Source organism: Eublepharis macularius, chromosome 2 (genome assembly GCF_028583425.1).
Source record: "Eublepharis macularius isolate TG4126 chromosome 2, MPM_Emac_v1.0, whole genome shotgun sequence".
NCBI classification, from domain to species: domain Eukaryota; kingdom Metazoa; phylum Chordata; class Lepidosauria; order Squamata; family Eublepharidae; genus Eublepharis; species Eublepharis macularius.
This window is the reverse complement of record NC_072791.1, coordinates 177,798,778-177,815,667: the sequence shown is the minus strand read 5'-3', so window position 1 is coordinate 177,815,667 and position 16,890 is coordinate 177,798,778. Positions and strand designations below refer to the sequence as shown.

Sequence of the window (16,890 nt, the reverse complement as noted above, 5' to 3'; positions counted from 1 at the left end):
AATGCTGAATTAACATTTTTTCTTGTCACCTGTGAGAGGAATGTTAATGACTGAATTACCCTAGACAATTGTGCCAGGCGAGAGCTTGAGGATGCAATGAAAGACGCATAATAATCTCTTTTTTCAGCTTTCACTGCCATCTCATGGGCTTTCATAAACTTCCTATAAGATGTCATTGACACTGCGTCATGAATCCACCGCCACACTCGGTGTGGCGAGCCATCTCAGCTCCCATTTAAACTGTCGTAGCTCCTCGTTATACAAGGGGGCTACTTTTGTCCGGACACAGAGAGGGTGAAAGGGAGCGATCTCATTGATGGCTTCAGAGAGACAGATATTCCAGTCCTCTACCAGCTCATTCAGGGCTTTTTTTCAGGGGGAATGCGGGGGAACGGAGTTTCGGCATCTCTTGAAGATACTCAGCAATAGTGCTTGAAAATAATATGATTTCAAAGAATCCCGTGTGTTTCTTCCTCATTTCTCTCTTGAAAGTTCTGCCACCTCTTTTCCCATAAAAAAACCCCTGAGCTCATCTAATGAGCCGCCAAGGGGTTTTGGGTCCCACAGGGCGTTCTGGAAACCAATAGGATCCATTAGACCCTGCAGGTGTGCCTGGACCGGGGGAGAGGGCACGGTGCCCAGCTGGGCTGTCAGGACGAACTTTTAAATTAATAAACAAACTCGGGATTAAACAGAGTATGTTTCAAAGTGACAGAACAGGTTTGTAATCAGCTCTCTCTCCTTTCAGCCTTTCCTCAGAAGTTCTAAAACCCTTCTCAGGTTGGTTGATTTGGTTTCTCAGGAGAGGCGGAGATGTAGCCAGTTGTGTCCATCACAGGCTCATTTTGGGAAGGCCCAGGTTCAAATCCCCACTCTGTCATGGAAGCTCTCTGGGTGACCTTGGGCCAGTCCTCTACCAGCTCAGCCTGATCTACTTCACAGGGTTGTTGTGAGGATAAAGTGGAGGAGAGGAGAACAATGTGAGCCACTTTGGGTCCTCATTCAGTGGGAATGTGGAGGATGAAGTAAATAAACTAAATAAATAAAATTAAAATTATTAGGCTGTTTACTAATTATCCTGTGCATTAGCACGCATAGCTGAACCAATCCTAAGGACCAGACCTATTTATTATTTATCAGAATACTATCTAATAATGTTTAAAAGGCAAAAAAGGCCGTATTACCAAGCCAATGTGAAGGGAAATTCTTGTACACTCTCCAGTGACCTGCTAATGTTACATGATTCATATAGTGCGAGTCAGAAGCTGCAGGAAAAGCCAGGAGGAATTATATGTAGCTTAGACAGACAGACAGACAAATCATGATATGCATCTTGTATAGTTTGGTTCATTGTAAAACATTCTATATCTATTTCATTAAAAAAATCAACTGTGACAGGGTTATTGTTAACTTAATTGAACTAAGGTATAGGTTCATTTAAATCTCTATCAGTAAACAAAAAAACTTGGCAATAATCTTTTTCTTATGAAATTGATATTTCTTAATATTTGAACCCACTGGTTTTCATTTTATGACGATTATTTGTTTCATTTTCTAGCTGAATTTAAATGTCAACCAGGCCGTTTTCAGTGTGGAACTGGACTCTGTGTTTTACCAGCTTTTATTTGTGATGGTGAAAATGACTGTGGGGACAACTCTGATGAGCTGAATTGTGGTAGGTTATTATGTGACAGTAAAGAAAATGTAAATGAGAATCTAAGGCTGTGAGTAGCTGTGCAGCAACATCGTGATATAGGATCATGTACTAGACTCTAATCACTTTGTTCTTGAGTCTAAGTCTGTAGAGCAGTTTCCATTCATTGTGCATGAACTCTGACAGCCTTAGCTGTACTGTACCAGAATGAGGACAATCCTCTGGGAACTGTTATACAAACATTTTTATAAGGCATGATGTCCTTGGAGTCCATATTCTCCCTTCCTAGGTTTCTAAAACATTTTCTGTTGTACCCTTTACAGCTGTTTGATAGCTGTGTTCCATCTGTTTATACTAATTTGATGTCTGTTTTACAACTATTTAACTTCTCAATGACATGAGTTGTCCCTTTGTCTTCTGTGGAGAAATGTACTCCACTTTGGGCTACATCCCACTACTGAGGGTCTGGGGACTCCAAAACTGTCTGCATTTATTCCAAGTAATTTCTCTGTCAGTGCAAGGACAGGGAACATGAGAGTGTTTAATTACTTTCAAGCACCACCATCCTGTTGATGGCTTTCACAAGCACCAAGTACTTAATGCTTGGTTATGCAAATGCTTCTAGCTAGCAATCAAAGGGCCATCTCATGTTCTTGCAGGAATGAGACACCTAGGAGGGGACAGAGACTTGGGAATGCCAAATGTTAAGTTGTATCTTTTCCTGGAAAGAACAAGTTCATTTTTGGTGAATCCATCTGGAGACAACTTGCAGGAAGGAGTACATGCATTCGGGCTGTAGGTTGATGGCTGCCATTATGATGTGGAAGCTAACATAGGACAGACAGACAGCCCTGACAGAGGATAATAGATGACTAATAGTACTCTGCAACTTTAAGAGTAAATATTCTACCCTAGAATAACATTCAGGGTATGTTTAGCCAAGGTACACAAGATTGTGTGTATGCACCTTTACTTTGCAACCTTGTTCAATCCATTGCTATGCAGAGTATGTGTGTGGACACTTCCTTTTTAATACATTTCTTCTTATTTTGTACGTTGGAAGTTTGTTCTACATAAGCTCCACTTGAACACATTATTAAAAGGGCTCCAGGGGAAGGGAGATGGTTGGTCAATATATGTGAGATCCCCCATGAATGTGCAAGTGTGGTAAGCTCTCCCTGTGAAGGCTTAGACAAAGTGACAGCAGAAAACATGGGCATTAGGCAGAACCTGAAAATGGCAATGCAGATAAGTGCTAGGAGTGCTGGCCCTCTTAGCTGGAAATACTGTAACGGACCAGTTGGTGGCAGTGTAGAAAGAAGTGTGGGACCTCTCTAGGAATCAGGTCGGAGGAGACCTAAGCCAACCACTGAGTGTCTCTTGACCTCTCGGAGGGCCCAAAATTGGAACAACACTCATGGGTCAGTAGGTCATTCTGCATCATTTGCCACTGTATTTTTCCAGTTATTGTTCCAATATCTGAGTCATTTCAGCTGTTTACCTTGCTCTAACAACATTAACTTCTGTTTTTGAAAGTATGATTTCTTTCTGAATGTGTAAGGCAAGAGTCCCCAAACTTCTGAACCCGTGGACTCTTGGGGAGTTTTGAGAACATTTAGTGGGTGCTTCTGCAAAAAGGCTGTTATGGAGACTGGGCCCAGTCACAAAACTTTGAGGTGTTCCTAGCCAAGCATCCTCCTATAATATAGACCACTCTTGCCAAATGGGTATTCCCTACAAACACAATGTGATACCACTTGGGGTCTTTTGAAGCACCTTCTGCTCCAATTAGATGGAGAAAAGCCAGGATTGCTTTCAGGAAGTAGATACCAGTAAACACATTGTCAGGCACCACTGGTCTTGTGAACATGATGTTGGGGATCTTTGGGTTGAGGGCCTGGCTTTTGGTTACTTTTTGATAAAATAGTCCAAAATGCTTCCAAAATGCTGTTCTTGGATGTCCCAGTTCCCCAAAAGCAGCATTTCAGAGGGAAGAGGGAATGAGAATGTTGTACTCTGTTGGCTAAAATTGTCAATGGGGCATTTTCTTAATATATCATGTGGCACACTATAATGGTGTCTTGGAAACTACCAATGTAATGATGGGGGGGGACACAAAGGCAGATAAAAAAAGGTTATGGTATGCTTACTGGAACTAAAAGAAAAGAAAATGATGAAATCAGCTCTCAGTAGTATAGAGCACTACACCAAAACATAAATAGCCAGTTATTTCTTTAAATAATCAATATATGTACAAGTTAGCATTTAAAAGTGCAATACAAAGAAAAAGCTGCGATATGATATTTAACAGCACAAAGTATATGTAGAATAACAGTGTAAATATGTATGTCTGCTGCAAAAGTACAATGATGTTTGTGTATGTTTTGCACATATGGAATGTGTTACATAATTTTAAGGATAAGAGACCTTAAATTATTTTTCATATTCAAATATTAACTTAGGGATAGAATGTTTATATGTATTAGTAACTACTGCTTGAGTTTTTCCTCCTGCTCAATTCCACTTCCTGGCTGATGTTCCTCCTTTAATGTTGTTTTGTGATTTTAGATTGTTCATATATTATAAGCCACTCTGAGTCCTGCTTTGCGTGAGGAAAACATGATAAAAATATTAAATATTTTTTTAATAAAAAGACACAGTAGCCTATGAGAAATACTGTTTAAAATGAATTCCGTACTGCAGTAAAAGAGTGGTTGGTCAGAGATAGGCATGTAGAAGATTTTTTCTTCAAAGAAGCATGAATCAAATTAAATCATATAAAACAAAAATCATCAGACTTTTGGGTTTGTAATCATATAAGAATCAGCAAAATTTTGGCTTTGTTTTTCTTGCCAGATACTCATGTTTGCCTGTCTGGTCAATTCAAGTGCACAAAAAGTCAAAAGTGCATTCCAATAAATCTGAGGTGTAATGGGCAGGATGACTGTGGTGATGAAGAAGATGAAAGAGATTGTCGTAAGTAGCTCCTAAATGAACTCAGCAGCAATAGGCTAAGAGGAGAAGTGATCTTATGGATCTGTTACAGCTTATAAAAAATAAAACAGGAAATAGACTAAACCACCAAAGGCATCTTGAGACAAAATGTTATTCAGCCCTCTGCCCTGAATTTAGGGATTTTATGGAAGAACAAAGTCACTGCACCAACATAAGTATGAATGCTTTAAACCTAGTGTTAGTGCTTTGCTTATATGGATCAAATTTTGAATTGTTGTTGGTAAAACTTCATGGTACACTTTTTTGGAGTAAATACTTTTGAATAGCATTTGATAATGTAGCAATTGAAATATCAGTTCTTCGGAATTTAGAAAAATTAGTTTCAAATAGTTTTAATTATTTTAACTGGAGCTTCTGAATGTTGGAAAACTCCTACTATACTTAAAAAATTTAATTTTCTTCAAAGCGGAAAACAGCTGCTCTCCTGACCACTTCCAGTGTAAAACTACAAAACACTGCATTTCTAAATTGTGGGTATGTGACGAAGACCCAGATTGTGCAGATGGGTCTGATGAGGCAAACTGTGGTAAGTAAAATACAGACATGCTAATTATTCCATTAAAATATTTGATAACAGAACCTATTTTAGTATCATAATTCATTGTAAGGATCATTATCTTCTATTGGTGTCTTCCATTATAACAACGGTTAACTGATTAGGTTCATATAACTAACCAAATGATAACATCTCATTATTGAGTTTTTGTTAAAATAGCTTTACCTTTCTTGTGTAGAACTCTGTTTTCTTTAAAACAAATCATGTTATTGATCCTTCAAGGTACATGAGATCACCATCCTTAACCTGCAAGACGTAGTACAGTCTGTGCTAATTCCTATGTCATTTTAGGTCTGTTACTGCACATATCCAAAGGCCATCCAAGGTTCTTGTTTAGAGTCAGAATGTACTGAATAAATAATTCAAGATCCTTCTGTCTACTTAAGAGTTTTCAGTGAGCTGGAATGAGCCTAAAATCTGCTAAGAGTCTTTAGAGTGTAATTTAGTAATTTTGCCTGTGCTCTAACCCTATCTATTTTTTTTGTTAGAAAACAATTTTTTTGAGACAATGTAATGGTGAAAATGGCTTCCTAGCACAAAGGAAGAGATAATTAATTCTGCTATTATTGTTAGCAAAATATATTTTAACATGCTGATAATGTGAGGTGCATTATTCACAATTTTAAGCTATTTTGGGGTGCAACAATACAAGTAGAACTTGTGCTTTGTCACAGATAAAAAGACTTGTGGACCTCATGAATATCAGTGCAAGAACAGCAACTGCATTCCAGATCACTGGAGATGTGATAGCCAAAATGACTGTGGTGACAATTCTGATGAAGAAAACTGCAGTAAGCACATTCTCATGTTATCATCATCTGATATTGGTTCTTAAAACTATTTTATAGGATGGAAACATTTTTACATTCATATTTTGTGCTTTTTATTTTCTTTTTCTCTTTCAACCACTTAGTGAGACCTAAGTTCATAAATGATAAGTAATATTCCAAATCAAATTGAACACAAAATAGAATCCTGTGTTTAATAATTGCAGTGATATTTTTCAGCACATCATAACCACGCATACAATTTCCAGAGGAGTAGTTGCTTTAATCTGTTGTATCAAAAAAGGATCAGTATTTCTGGGCATCTTAAAGACAAACAAATACATTACCACATAAGCTTTCATGAACTCAGAGCCTCTTCATCAGATACATCTCTTGAAGTCTATTTTAATTCAAAAAAGCATATGTCTAACCCTTCAGCAAATGGAATGAGTTTGCAGAAGGAATAATTGTCACCAGTGCAGCCCTTCCCTGCTTCCATCTGTTCCGAAAGTCACAACACCCCTCAGGTAAAGCATCAGTTGCAACATAGTGGACAGCAATAAGGACCCTACCACAGATCAATGCTTATGCAACTGGACATTTCTGCTGTTCTCCATTTATTGTTGCAGCCTCCCATGCCTCAACCTACAGTTTTCAAGGATCCCCTGGCAGTTCAGGGCTCTAGCAGTCCTCCACACCTCTATGGTAAAACCATGGAGATTTTGGAGATTGCTAGACTGACCTGTGTCATCACTTCTGGTCATCAGTTCTGGCAGCAGTGGGCACTGGAAATGGAAGATCTGCTGATCCTTACTTATTGTTGCAGCCTTATTGTTTCAGAATTCCCATTATGTTGGGAGACCTGGTCCTCCTAGAGGACAGCTTCTTCAGAAGCACTAGGAAGTAAAAGGCAATGAAGATCCCTTCTGAGATCTTTGTATATTTCAGAAAAGTTGAATCTAACCTTTAGTCTTTTACATGTCATAGGATTCTGTTGTTTTTACTGTCCTTGGAAATTAAATGAATAACATTTAATATTTTAACATTAAGATATTGTGATGGTGCCTACATGTCACTAGCTGGACCTTGCAAAATGTGTGAGATCACTGGGAGGTCAGGTTCTCTGGCACTAGTGAACATGTTTAAGCAAGGTAAATATTTCTGAAAAGCTAAACGATTGTTTGGTCTTACATATCTAAATATAGTAATCTGTACAAAGTAAAATACTGAAATAGAAAAGCCTTCATGGACAAAGCTATTTAACTGGCAAGTAGAGAAGAAGCAGAGGAAGATAGCAATATTGTAATCAAGGGCAAATGGTAATTTGCACCACAAATGAATCTGCACCTGTATTTGTGGCTGAGGATCAGCATAGGACCTAAAGGGCCCTCTCTTTCTTTCCTCATTTACCCTTGATCTGCTCTGCTATATCTGTTGTTAGGTTTATATTGTTCTTCAAAATAGAATCTTTGCCATTATTGCACTTAGGAAAAAAATGTTTTTAACAACAGGCAGTGCCAATCACAAGGATTGTGGGGAAAATATTAATAGCCAGTCTGCAAATATTTTTTTAAATAGGAAAAAGTTGTCAGTTGGATTTTTGAACTCTGAGAAGTTTTTCCATTACAATAGTGGACCTGTTCAGTATCACTAGTATCTAGACTGTTACTTCTAGTAAGCATTCCTAAACATTTTAAGTATTTGAATAAGTTATGCAACATAAAGTCTGTTCTCTTTCAATAGGTAGTTACAAAAGCAGGAGCTGCAAAGTGTTTCCTCAAATTTTTGATAGAAAGAGTTGAAAACTCTTTTAAACAATAGTTTGACCTAAATTCTAGGAACACAAAAAGCTTTTGAAAGGCTTTTTTGAGTTAAAATTATCAGCCTTAAAATACATATTTGCTTTTACAGAAATAAAAAGCTGTGGGTATATAGGAGTGAAATACCATTATATCAAGGCTTTGTGAACTTCAAATGTTCACATGTGTATTAGAGACACTCTTTCTTCTTTCAGAACCACAAACATGTACCTTGAAAGACTTTCACTGCTCAAATGGAGACTGTATTTCTGCAAGATTCTGGTGTGATGGAGACTATGATTGTGCAGATGGTTCAGATGAGGTAAGTATTTTCAAAAGTCCAGATTTGATTAATTTATCAGCTATGTATGGTTGAGGAATGGGAATGAGCACTTTCTAGCTTCCTTACCCACCAGACATCTCCATGTGAGCTCACATGCAAAATAATCTAATAGACTGAAGCTATACAGCTGATGTTTTACATCAATTCTGTGAAAAAACTTTGCAGATACTGGACTTTTTAATACTGAGTGTTGCATAAGTAAGAAATGTATGTATGTATCATAAAAAGCCAGATGTAGAATTGTCCCAGTTGTTAGCAGTCCAACTCTCCATCACACTGAAAGAGCAGCTTATGAATATGGACATATCGTAGGTCTTTTCCCCATGTGCTTCAAGCACATGACATGTTGTCTGGCTAGGAAGACCAGTTCTCAACTCTGGCTGGAGATGGAAAAGTACTGGAATGTGAGTCACGAGACATGACTGGCTAGTAGCCCCACACCCCGGAGATGTGCATAGGTCTTCTAGGAGTTCCTGAGTTAATCTCTCCTACACCCTGCTGATTTTCTCCCTTCCTGATTCCTAATCAGAGTTAATCAGGGACCTGATAACTCTTCCCTTCCACTAATCGCGGGTCATCAATCACTTTTCTTGCCTGTAGTTACACCCAGGAACATATAATCAGACCTCTTCCATTTTATTGTCTCACCTCTGGAGACAGCCATTAAGCTTTTGCTTTTGGGGCAGAGATGTCAGTTTTGCCCCAGGACATTTTTTGCATTATGATAATTGGGCTTGCAACCATGTGCTCAGTGTGTGTTCTGAACCCTTCCCCGCACCCTCAGATACATCTCAGCCCTCCCCCCCTTCCATGAGACTCTGGCTATCCTCGCTGCTACTTCCACACACCTTCTTCTCTCTTAGGACTGGTAAATATATCCCTTGCTTGAATCTTTCTCCCTCTTCCTCATTGATTTCCTAGTTAGCTCAGTGTGTATGTGTTGTCTGTAATTTGTGTGATTGCTCTTTTACTGCTCCTTTGATAAAAACTATTCCTGTTGAAAACCTGCCTATTTTATTAGAGAGTCTTCTAAGGGAATGGTCCTGGTATACATCCTGCTAATTACCTCCACTTGCTGCATCTCCTTTTATGCTAATTCGCTCAACTCGCAAGGATACCCCTTTAGGGCAACCACTTTGACAGGTGGAGTGGACAAGTGTGATCCCACTCTTTCAACATGTGTAAATAATAAATTTGTCAGAACCAGTTCAGCTTCAGAAGTTATAATTACTATTAAATTGTGCCCAAAATAAAATTTGAGGTGAATGTTATGGCTCCTGCTGAGGTGAACTATCTGTAGGATTTTTCAAGGACAGGTAAAATAATTTCACAGATTTGCTAAGTTGGGCTATTCACAGTACAGTATTTCCACAAATATAAGACTAGGATGTTTCACAGGTATGCCATAAAAAAGAGAAGTCATCTAACATTTGCATACAAGTTACAGTTACATCCAATTAGGGATGTGCGTTTCGGCATTCAGAATGCCGAAAGAATGCCGAAACAAAAGTGTTTCGGCTTCTTTCGGGGAATGCCGAAACGTTTCGGGGAATGCCGAAACGTTTCGGGTAGCCGAAAGAAAAAAGCCGAAACGTTTCGGGATTCTTTCGGCTTTCTTTCGGCTTTTCAATGGGAAAATGCCTCCGTCTTCCTGGACGTCTGGGGGAGGCATTTTCCCACCGAATAAGCCCAAAATTGGTGGGGACCTTCCTCTAACCCTTCTCTAACAACCACCCAAGTTTCAGACAGATTGGACTTTGGGGGGGGGCATGTTATGGCCCCCCAAAGCAGGTCCCCCCATCCCCCCATAAGAAAGCGAAGGAGCAGCATATTGTTAGCATGCTGCTACTCATCTTCTTCATTATTTCCTATGGGGAAAAAATGAAGAGGCAGGCTTCCTTTGCCAGGGGTGGCATTTTGCATGCAAAATGCCCCCTCACCCTCAGGGGCCCATCTCCCACCCTTCCTCCCACCCCCCACCAAGGCTCAGCCTGCTCCCACTTGGGGGGCCATTTCATGAAATGGCCCCCCCAAGTGGGAGCAGGCTGAGCCTTGGTGGGGGATGGGAGGAGGGGTGGGAGAAGGGCCCCAGAGGGTTGGGGGGCATTTTGCATGCAAAATGCCACCCCTGGCAACACAAGCCTCCCCCAGCTGTCAGTGGTAGAGATTAGAGCACCTACTTGGGGAGGCCATGAAATGGCCCCCCAAGTGGGAGCAGGCTGAGCCTTGGTGGGGGGTGGGAGGAGGGGTGGGAGAAGGGCCCCTGAGGGTAAGGGGGCATTTTGCATGCAAAATGCCACCCCTGGCAAAGGAAGCCTGCCTCTTCATTTTTTCCCCATAGGAAATAATGAAGAAAGATGAGCAGCAGCATGCTAACAATATGCTGCTCCTTCGCTTTCTTATGGGAGGATGGGGGGACCTGCTTTGGGGGGCCATAACATGGCCCCCCAAAGTCCAATCTGTCTGAAACTTGGGTGGTTGTTAGAGAAGGGTTAGAGGAAGGTCCCCACCAATTTTGGGCTTATTCGGTGGGAAAATGCCTCCTCCAGGCGTCCTGGAAGACGGAGGCATTTTCCCATAGAAAAAAGCCGAAAGAATGCCGAAAGAATCCCGAAAGAATCCCGAAAGCCGAAAGAGATTCTTGTTTCGGCTTTCGGCTTTAACGATAGAGAATCTTCTTTCGGCTTTTCTACTTTCGGCTATAGCCGAAAATTTTTGGCTTGCACACCCCTACATCCAATAATAATTGTGTGTTGGTGTGAGTGACATTTTTAAGGGGAGGGGGGTCATCTTACATTCAGAGTCTTTTTTTCAAGTAAGTACAGTACAATGTTAGTATTCAAAACACGTGAGAAATATTAATCTGAGGAAATGTTAACACCTGCAGCAAAGACAAAACATGTTAGCATCACCAGAAAGGGTTACACTGGTAAGAGATTCCACAAAACAAGGTTGAAACGTCATGTGCTATAAAGCAGACTTTGTTCTTTAACTTCTATTATTGCAACTAATTAAGCTTTTAGAAGGAGAGAAAAGTCTTGGCGGCTAAGGCCTTGTTAGAGGGGAAAACTTATCCATGGTTTGGATTGCACAGAGTGTTTCCAAAGGGATTTCTGTCCATAGAGTACAGGTTCCTCACCTCTCTATTCTTAAAGGATCACCGTGAGGAGGGAATCAGTAAACACCATCACCACTCTCCATCCATAAAAATCCTTCATCCAATTCAAACATGTGGCTTTAACTCCTTTCCTTCCCAAAAAACTATAAGCTGGGTGGGCAGTATGTGTGATGAGAAGGAGAGTAGTATATGTGCTAAATAATGGACGAAAAATCTATACACTTAAAGAAAAAAAATGGAGGAATGGCACATGACTTAAGTTGGATGGGGGAATCAAGTTGTTCCAATTAACCTTTTAAAGTTAGATCCAATGAACATCAGTATTTTTTTTGTTTTGGGAACAAAACTACTTACCCAATAGTTAAGTGTCCAGAATTCCAAGGTTTGCAAATCATCCCCCCCACAATATATCAGTTCTTTTTGGGATAATTAAAATAAATTCATAGAATGAGGAAGGATGGTCTACTGTGCCAACTGGATTATAGTTCAACAGATTAGCAATAAAGCAACAAATTAGCAATGAAATAATTTGATTAAGAAATGGAATTGCTGTTGGAAGTTGAGTTGTAAAAGTGTTCATTAAACGTTAATCTGATGGTCCAAGTGGATGCTTCTGAAAATGGAAATCATGAAATCATGACTGTGGAGGATTTTAGACTTAAAGTCCAACTTTGACACGGAGATTGATCTCAAGTTTGATACCTGTTGCTCTAGCTGTAGTGATTAAGCAGCTTTTTATGCAGCTGTCATGCTGATGACAGAAGAATATCTCCTGAATTGATGTGAATTATAAGCGATATTTTCCTTATTGATAGGAGTTAGGAACTTGAGGCTACAGGCTACAGTGATTCAGTAGTTTGGATAGAAATTCTGGATTAAAAAAAAAAGCAATTGTGGTTAATTCCAAATGGGTCGCAGCAAAATAAAACAGGTGTCCAGTGACACCGAACAAACTTTATGCCAGCATAAGCTTTTGTGAGTCAGATCTTACTTAGTTAGATGTATAAGGTGAGCTCTGATTTACAGAAGATAATAATGGAATAAAGCTTGTTAGTGAGCAATCCTAAGCAGGTCTACTCAGAATTTGGTTCAGGGCTGCTTTCACACCAAGGATTTTCTACTTTGTAGTCTCCCTCCTTTCTACATGATGTCATCCTGGATTTGCGCACCAATCTAGAACAGCCATTCTTTCATTTTTTTTAAAAAAAAACTTGCTTTATTTTAAACCTATTAAAAGCCAGGGTTTCCTCTGCAGGGTACTATAGCTGCACCGTTCCTTATATTTGAGCCAGAAACTATGCTGTTTGAGGGAAATGAAACACCCCTTCTGTGTCTTCCTTCTCTCTCTCTACATTAGGTTGGTAAGCTGCCTTGTAAACATTTATAAATCCCCTTCACCCTGATATTGTTGCCACCAATAAAACATTTAAAAAAAATTGGTTCAGAAAATCTATCAGATCTGGCTTTAATTTCTGCCCGGCCATGAAGATCACTCCACCTTGTAAGGGAATGGATGAATTTGTTTATTGCCAAATAATTGCATAACTTGTAAAAAAAGAAATGCTACTCTGGAAGAGTGCAATTGCACCACAGCTTTAACATTACAAATGGGTGTCTCTTGGCAGAAGATCAGTGGTACACTTCAGTCAAATGTTGCAATGTTCCTGGAAGAGAAGGGGAAGAAAAACAACAAAAAGTAGTCTAGTTGGGAACCACCTGAGCAGAATAAAGTGTGGGAGTGCTACTGCTCTATCTCCCATGCAGCAGAATAGTGTAATCACAATACTGATCCTACCAATTTGTCCCATTCACTGGATTACAGAGAAAGATTATACTACAGACAAACATTACAGACACCTTTTTCATTGATTTTGGCATAGGGAAGATCTCTCTTCACTCCCCCAGCTAATGGATTCCTTCCACTTTGATCTACGTTTCTGCACTTTCCCGAACCTCACTGACTGGTTAAGACATTTCTTACTATTTCAGGGCTCCAGTCTGGATAAGAAAGGTCCCTAACCTCAGTTGCCTGGTTAATGATTTTCTTCCTCTGCCGCCTGAGTGGGAAAGCCCCCCACCCCAATTTACTGACTCATAACATGTAAAGAGAGGACAGTTGTCTTTGCTTATGAAAATAGAAACAGTATTAGCACTCCACAGGGCACTTTTCCATCATCTCTCAGTATTAATTACAACCTTTCGTTCAGAGCTCCAATGTTTTTGTTGTTGCTGCTGCTGCTTTGGATGAACACAATTGCTCTGAGATAAAAGAAAATGGGAAGTGTACACAAAGGTTTTTGCGCATCACTTACCATAATGGAATTCTACCCAATTTTAGGCTCGTTTCTGCAGTTGCCGTTCCTCATCCCCAACTCTGACTTAATGATGAATGCCTTACTATCTTTTGCAGCAGTTTATACTGATCACCCCCTACCTACTTCCTGGTTAATTAATCCTTCCACTTTTCAATCTACATTTCTGTCCTGGGAGAAGTACTCCACTCCCACCATTGGATTATTGACACATTTCCAGAGTGTTAATCAGTACCTGAGCCATACAGAAGGAAGTCAGGGGGGGAAATCCTTCCTGTGCTGTAGCTTTGATAAAACCCACACATTCCCCACCATTGATTCAAACAGGGAACAGAGCCAATGCAAATAAAATAGCTGAGCCAATGCAGAGCAGCCCATTCCAGGCAGGTTGATGCAGAAGGATATTCTTCGAGCCATGCAAATTCACAGAGGGATTCTAGCAACACAGTGGTATTATGCTTTACTTTAACAGCTCCGCAGAGACGCTCACAAGTAAAAAATAAAAAGGCATCATAACACAAGCTTGAGTGACAACATAGCAGAGGAGTGAGGTCTGTAAGAGAAACTGCAGCTAACCATTGAGAGAAAATAGATTGCCCTGACCCATCTGGAATCTCCATTGCTAAAGCTCACTCACAGTTGTACCAGCAACAATATCACCATGGAAAAGCACCATGGTGTGGAAGCAGCCTGTAAAGTGTTCCTTGAATGGCACTGTAAATATCTCAGGTTCTACGTGTCTCCTATTTCATTCAGTTCTAGCTTCAGATTCTCTATCCACCCCAAAATTTATTGTCATCTGAAAATGTCTCTAAATCACCATTTCACCTAAACTTATCCACAAATTGCTAAATTTTCTGAGGTTCCTTTTTTAAGATGACCTTGTTAAGCTGGGTGACTTTGGGTCAGTCACAGCTCTCTAGAGCTTTCTCAGCCCCACCCACCTCATAGGGTGATTGTTGTGGGGATAATGACATAATCTGTAAACTGCCCTGAGTGGGTGTTAAGTTGTCCTGAAGGGCAGAATATAAATCGAATGTAGTTGTAGTTGTTGATATTAATGGGCGATTTGGCTTCACTAACCAGGATTCTATGACCCATCAGCAATCATGTAGATTAAAAAGTAATTTTTTGAACCTATACGTCTATTGGCTGATCATTATTTTGTTATTCTTAGAACCCAGAATGATTGACCGATATTTAGTCAGTGGCTGTAAATCAAGAGATAGATAAGAGCTTCAGGCTATAGTCCAGAGTTTGGAAGTAGTGGACTTAAAGGAAAGCATTTTACCTTCCATCTTTACTCACTTCCTTTTTCCTACAAAGGGTTTAGTCATTAATTGTGCTACAGCTGATGCAATATAAAGATCAAAAGACATTTCAATAAATTGGGACAGGTATAAAACAGATGTCTGCAATTTGGCAGAACAGTTGAATGCAAAATTTTATGGAAAGAATTAAGGGAGAGACAACGTAGGGCTCCCCAAATATTAAAGAGCCCCTGAAGTACCAAAAAGCAACAGTTTGGGCAAACCTAATAGCGAGCCAGTTATCACTTTGCTGGGAACTAAATTGCAAAGAATAAAGGAAATCAAGGCTTTTTTTCTGGGAAAAGAGGTGGTGGGATTCTCTATTATCACAAGTGCATGCATGTGCTCCTGAAAATGTGTGATGACGTCACTTCCGGAAGCAATGTCACTCCCGGAAGTGACACCACTTCCTGGAAGTGACGCCGCTTCCCAGAACCCAGCACAATGCATTATGACAAGGTAAATGTTAGTAAGCACAGAAAATCACACTATTATGAGAGAGGTTTTTTTTTCCTTTCTGTATCCTCTACAAAAAGTGGAATCTTCCATTCCTTTTTCCAAACATTTCATTTGTTTGGAATCATACTTTAAAATATGCAAGAAGGAGGAGGCCTCTAAAAATCCAAAACCTATCTCACAAATCTAAATTCTAACAGATACCCTCTGCCAGCATAGAAAAAAAAATCCAAAATTATTTCTCAAAATTTCAGTCTGAAATTCCTAATCTAATGAATATTGAATTTTCAAATTTTCAGGGAGGGTTTTGCTTTACTGGAGCAATTCAAAATTAGATACTCAACTTTAGCTGCATTAAATTTATACTTAGTTTAAAATGGCTTTTTTTTTGTTGCCTGCCAACCCTACCTTAGCAAAGCTGTTGTGACATTGTGAAATGCTCATAAATATTCCAATGTCCCAGACAAACAATATTCATAAAAACTTCCTTAACACCCATATGTCCACTACAATTTCAGTGATGTTAATCAGCTGAGGGTGGGGAGAACCATTTGAGTTACAGCTATTAAGACATAAGAACACCTATATGCTGATGAATATATTGATGAAAGCCTTCTGTGACTTGGACACAGCTATCCATTCCTAGCTTAAATCTGGAATAACCATAACTGATATTTTAACTAATACAAATAACCATAACTGATATATTTAACTAACACAGAACCAATCTGCATTCAAAAGCTGTGGAAACCATAACAATGTCAACTCCAGTCATCAAAAGAATGAAAACAACACACACACACACACACATGCATGCACACACATACATGCACAGCCCCACTAACCCCCATGAAAGGAAAACAGAATGAACTCAAAGCAGCACATGCACACACAGCCCCACAGCCCATCACTCCCATGAAAAGAAAGCAGAATGAACTCAAAGCAGCACACACACACAGCTCCCACCCCTCATGAAAAGAAAGCAGAATGAACTCAAAGTAGCACACACATACACAGAAACCCCTGAATGAGAGCAAAATGAATTCAAAGCCGCGTAACCCTCCAGAGCCCGCGCCAGGCCCCAGCTTGCTCTCTTTCTCTCTCTCACTCACGGAGAAATGAAAAGAAAGCAGAATGAACTCAAAGCAGCTAAGCCTCCTCTGTAAAGCCCGTGCTGGGCCCCAGATCTCTCTCTCTCTCTCTCTCTCTCTCTCTCTCTCTCTCTCTCTCTCTCTCTCTCTCTCTCACTCACTCACTCACTCACTCACTCACTCACTCACTCACAGAGGAATGAAAAGGAAGCAGAATGAACTCAAAGCAGCTTAGCCTCCTCTGCAGAGCCCGCGGGCTGAAGGAGGAAGGAATCATGTGGGCAGATTCTAGAGCTGCCGGAACACCGTTCCGGAGTGTTCCCCCTCAAAAAAAGCCCTGAGGGAAATACACAAAAGTCTGTTCTGTGGGGGAACCAGTCCACTCTTTACATGGGGAAAGTAGATGTGGTATAAGCCAATTAGCATTTTGCATGGGGATTCCACTTGGATCACAATTAACACGAAGAAA

The 16,890-nt window shown here is 40.0% G+C and overlaps 1 protein-coding gene across 1 annotated transcript in view; it reads left to right on the top strand.

The window, feature by feature from the left end:
* The window catches only part of LRP1B (LDL receptor related protein 1B), a 1,076,743-nt gene that overhangs the window by 929,227 nt on the left and 130,626 nt on the right, over positions 1–16,890 (top strand). Inside the window, exons 64-68 of the mRNA XM_054970106.1 lie at positions 1,559–1,675; positions 4,511–4,630; positions 5,076–5,195; positions 5,900–6,016; positions 8,007–8,113. Coding sequence (XP_054826081.1) covers positions 1,559–1,675; positions 4,511–4,630; positions 5,076–5,195; positions 5,900–6,016; positions 8,007–8,113 — 581 coding nt within the window. The remainder of the gene's footprint in view (positions 1–1,558; positions 1,676–4,510; positions 4,631–5,075; positions 5,196–5,899; positions 6,017–8,006; positions 8,114–16,890) is intronic.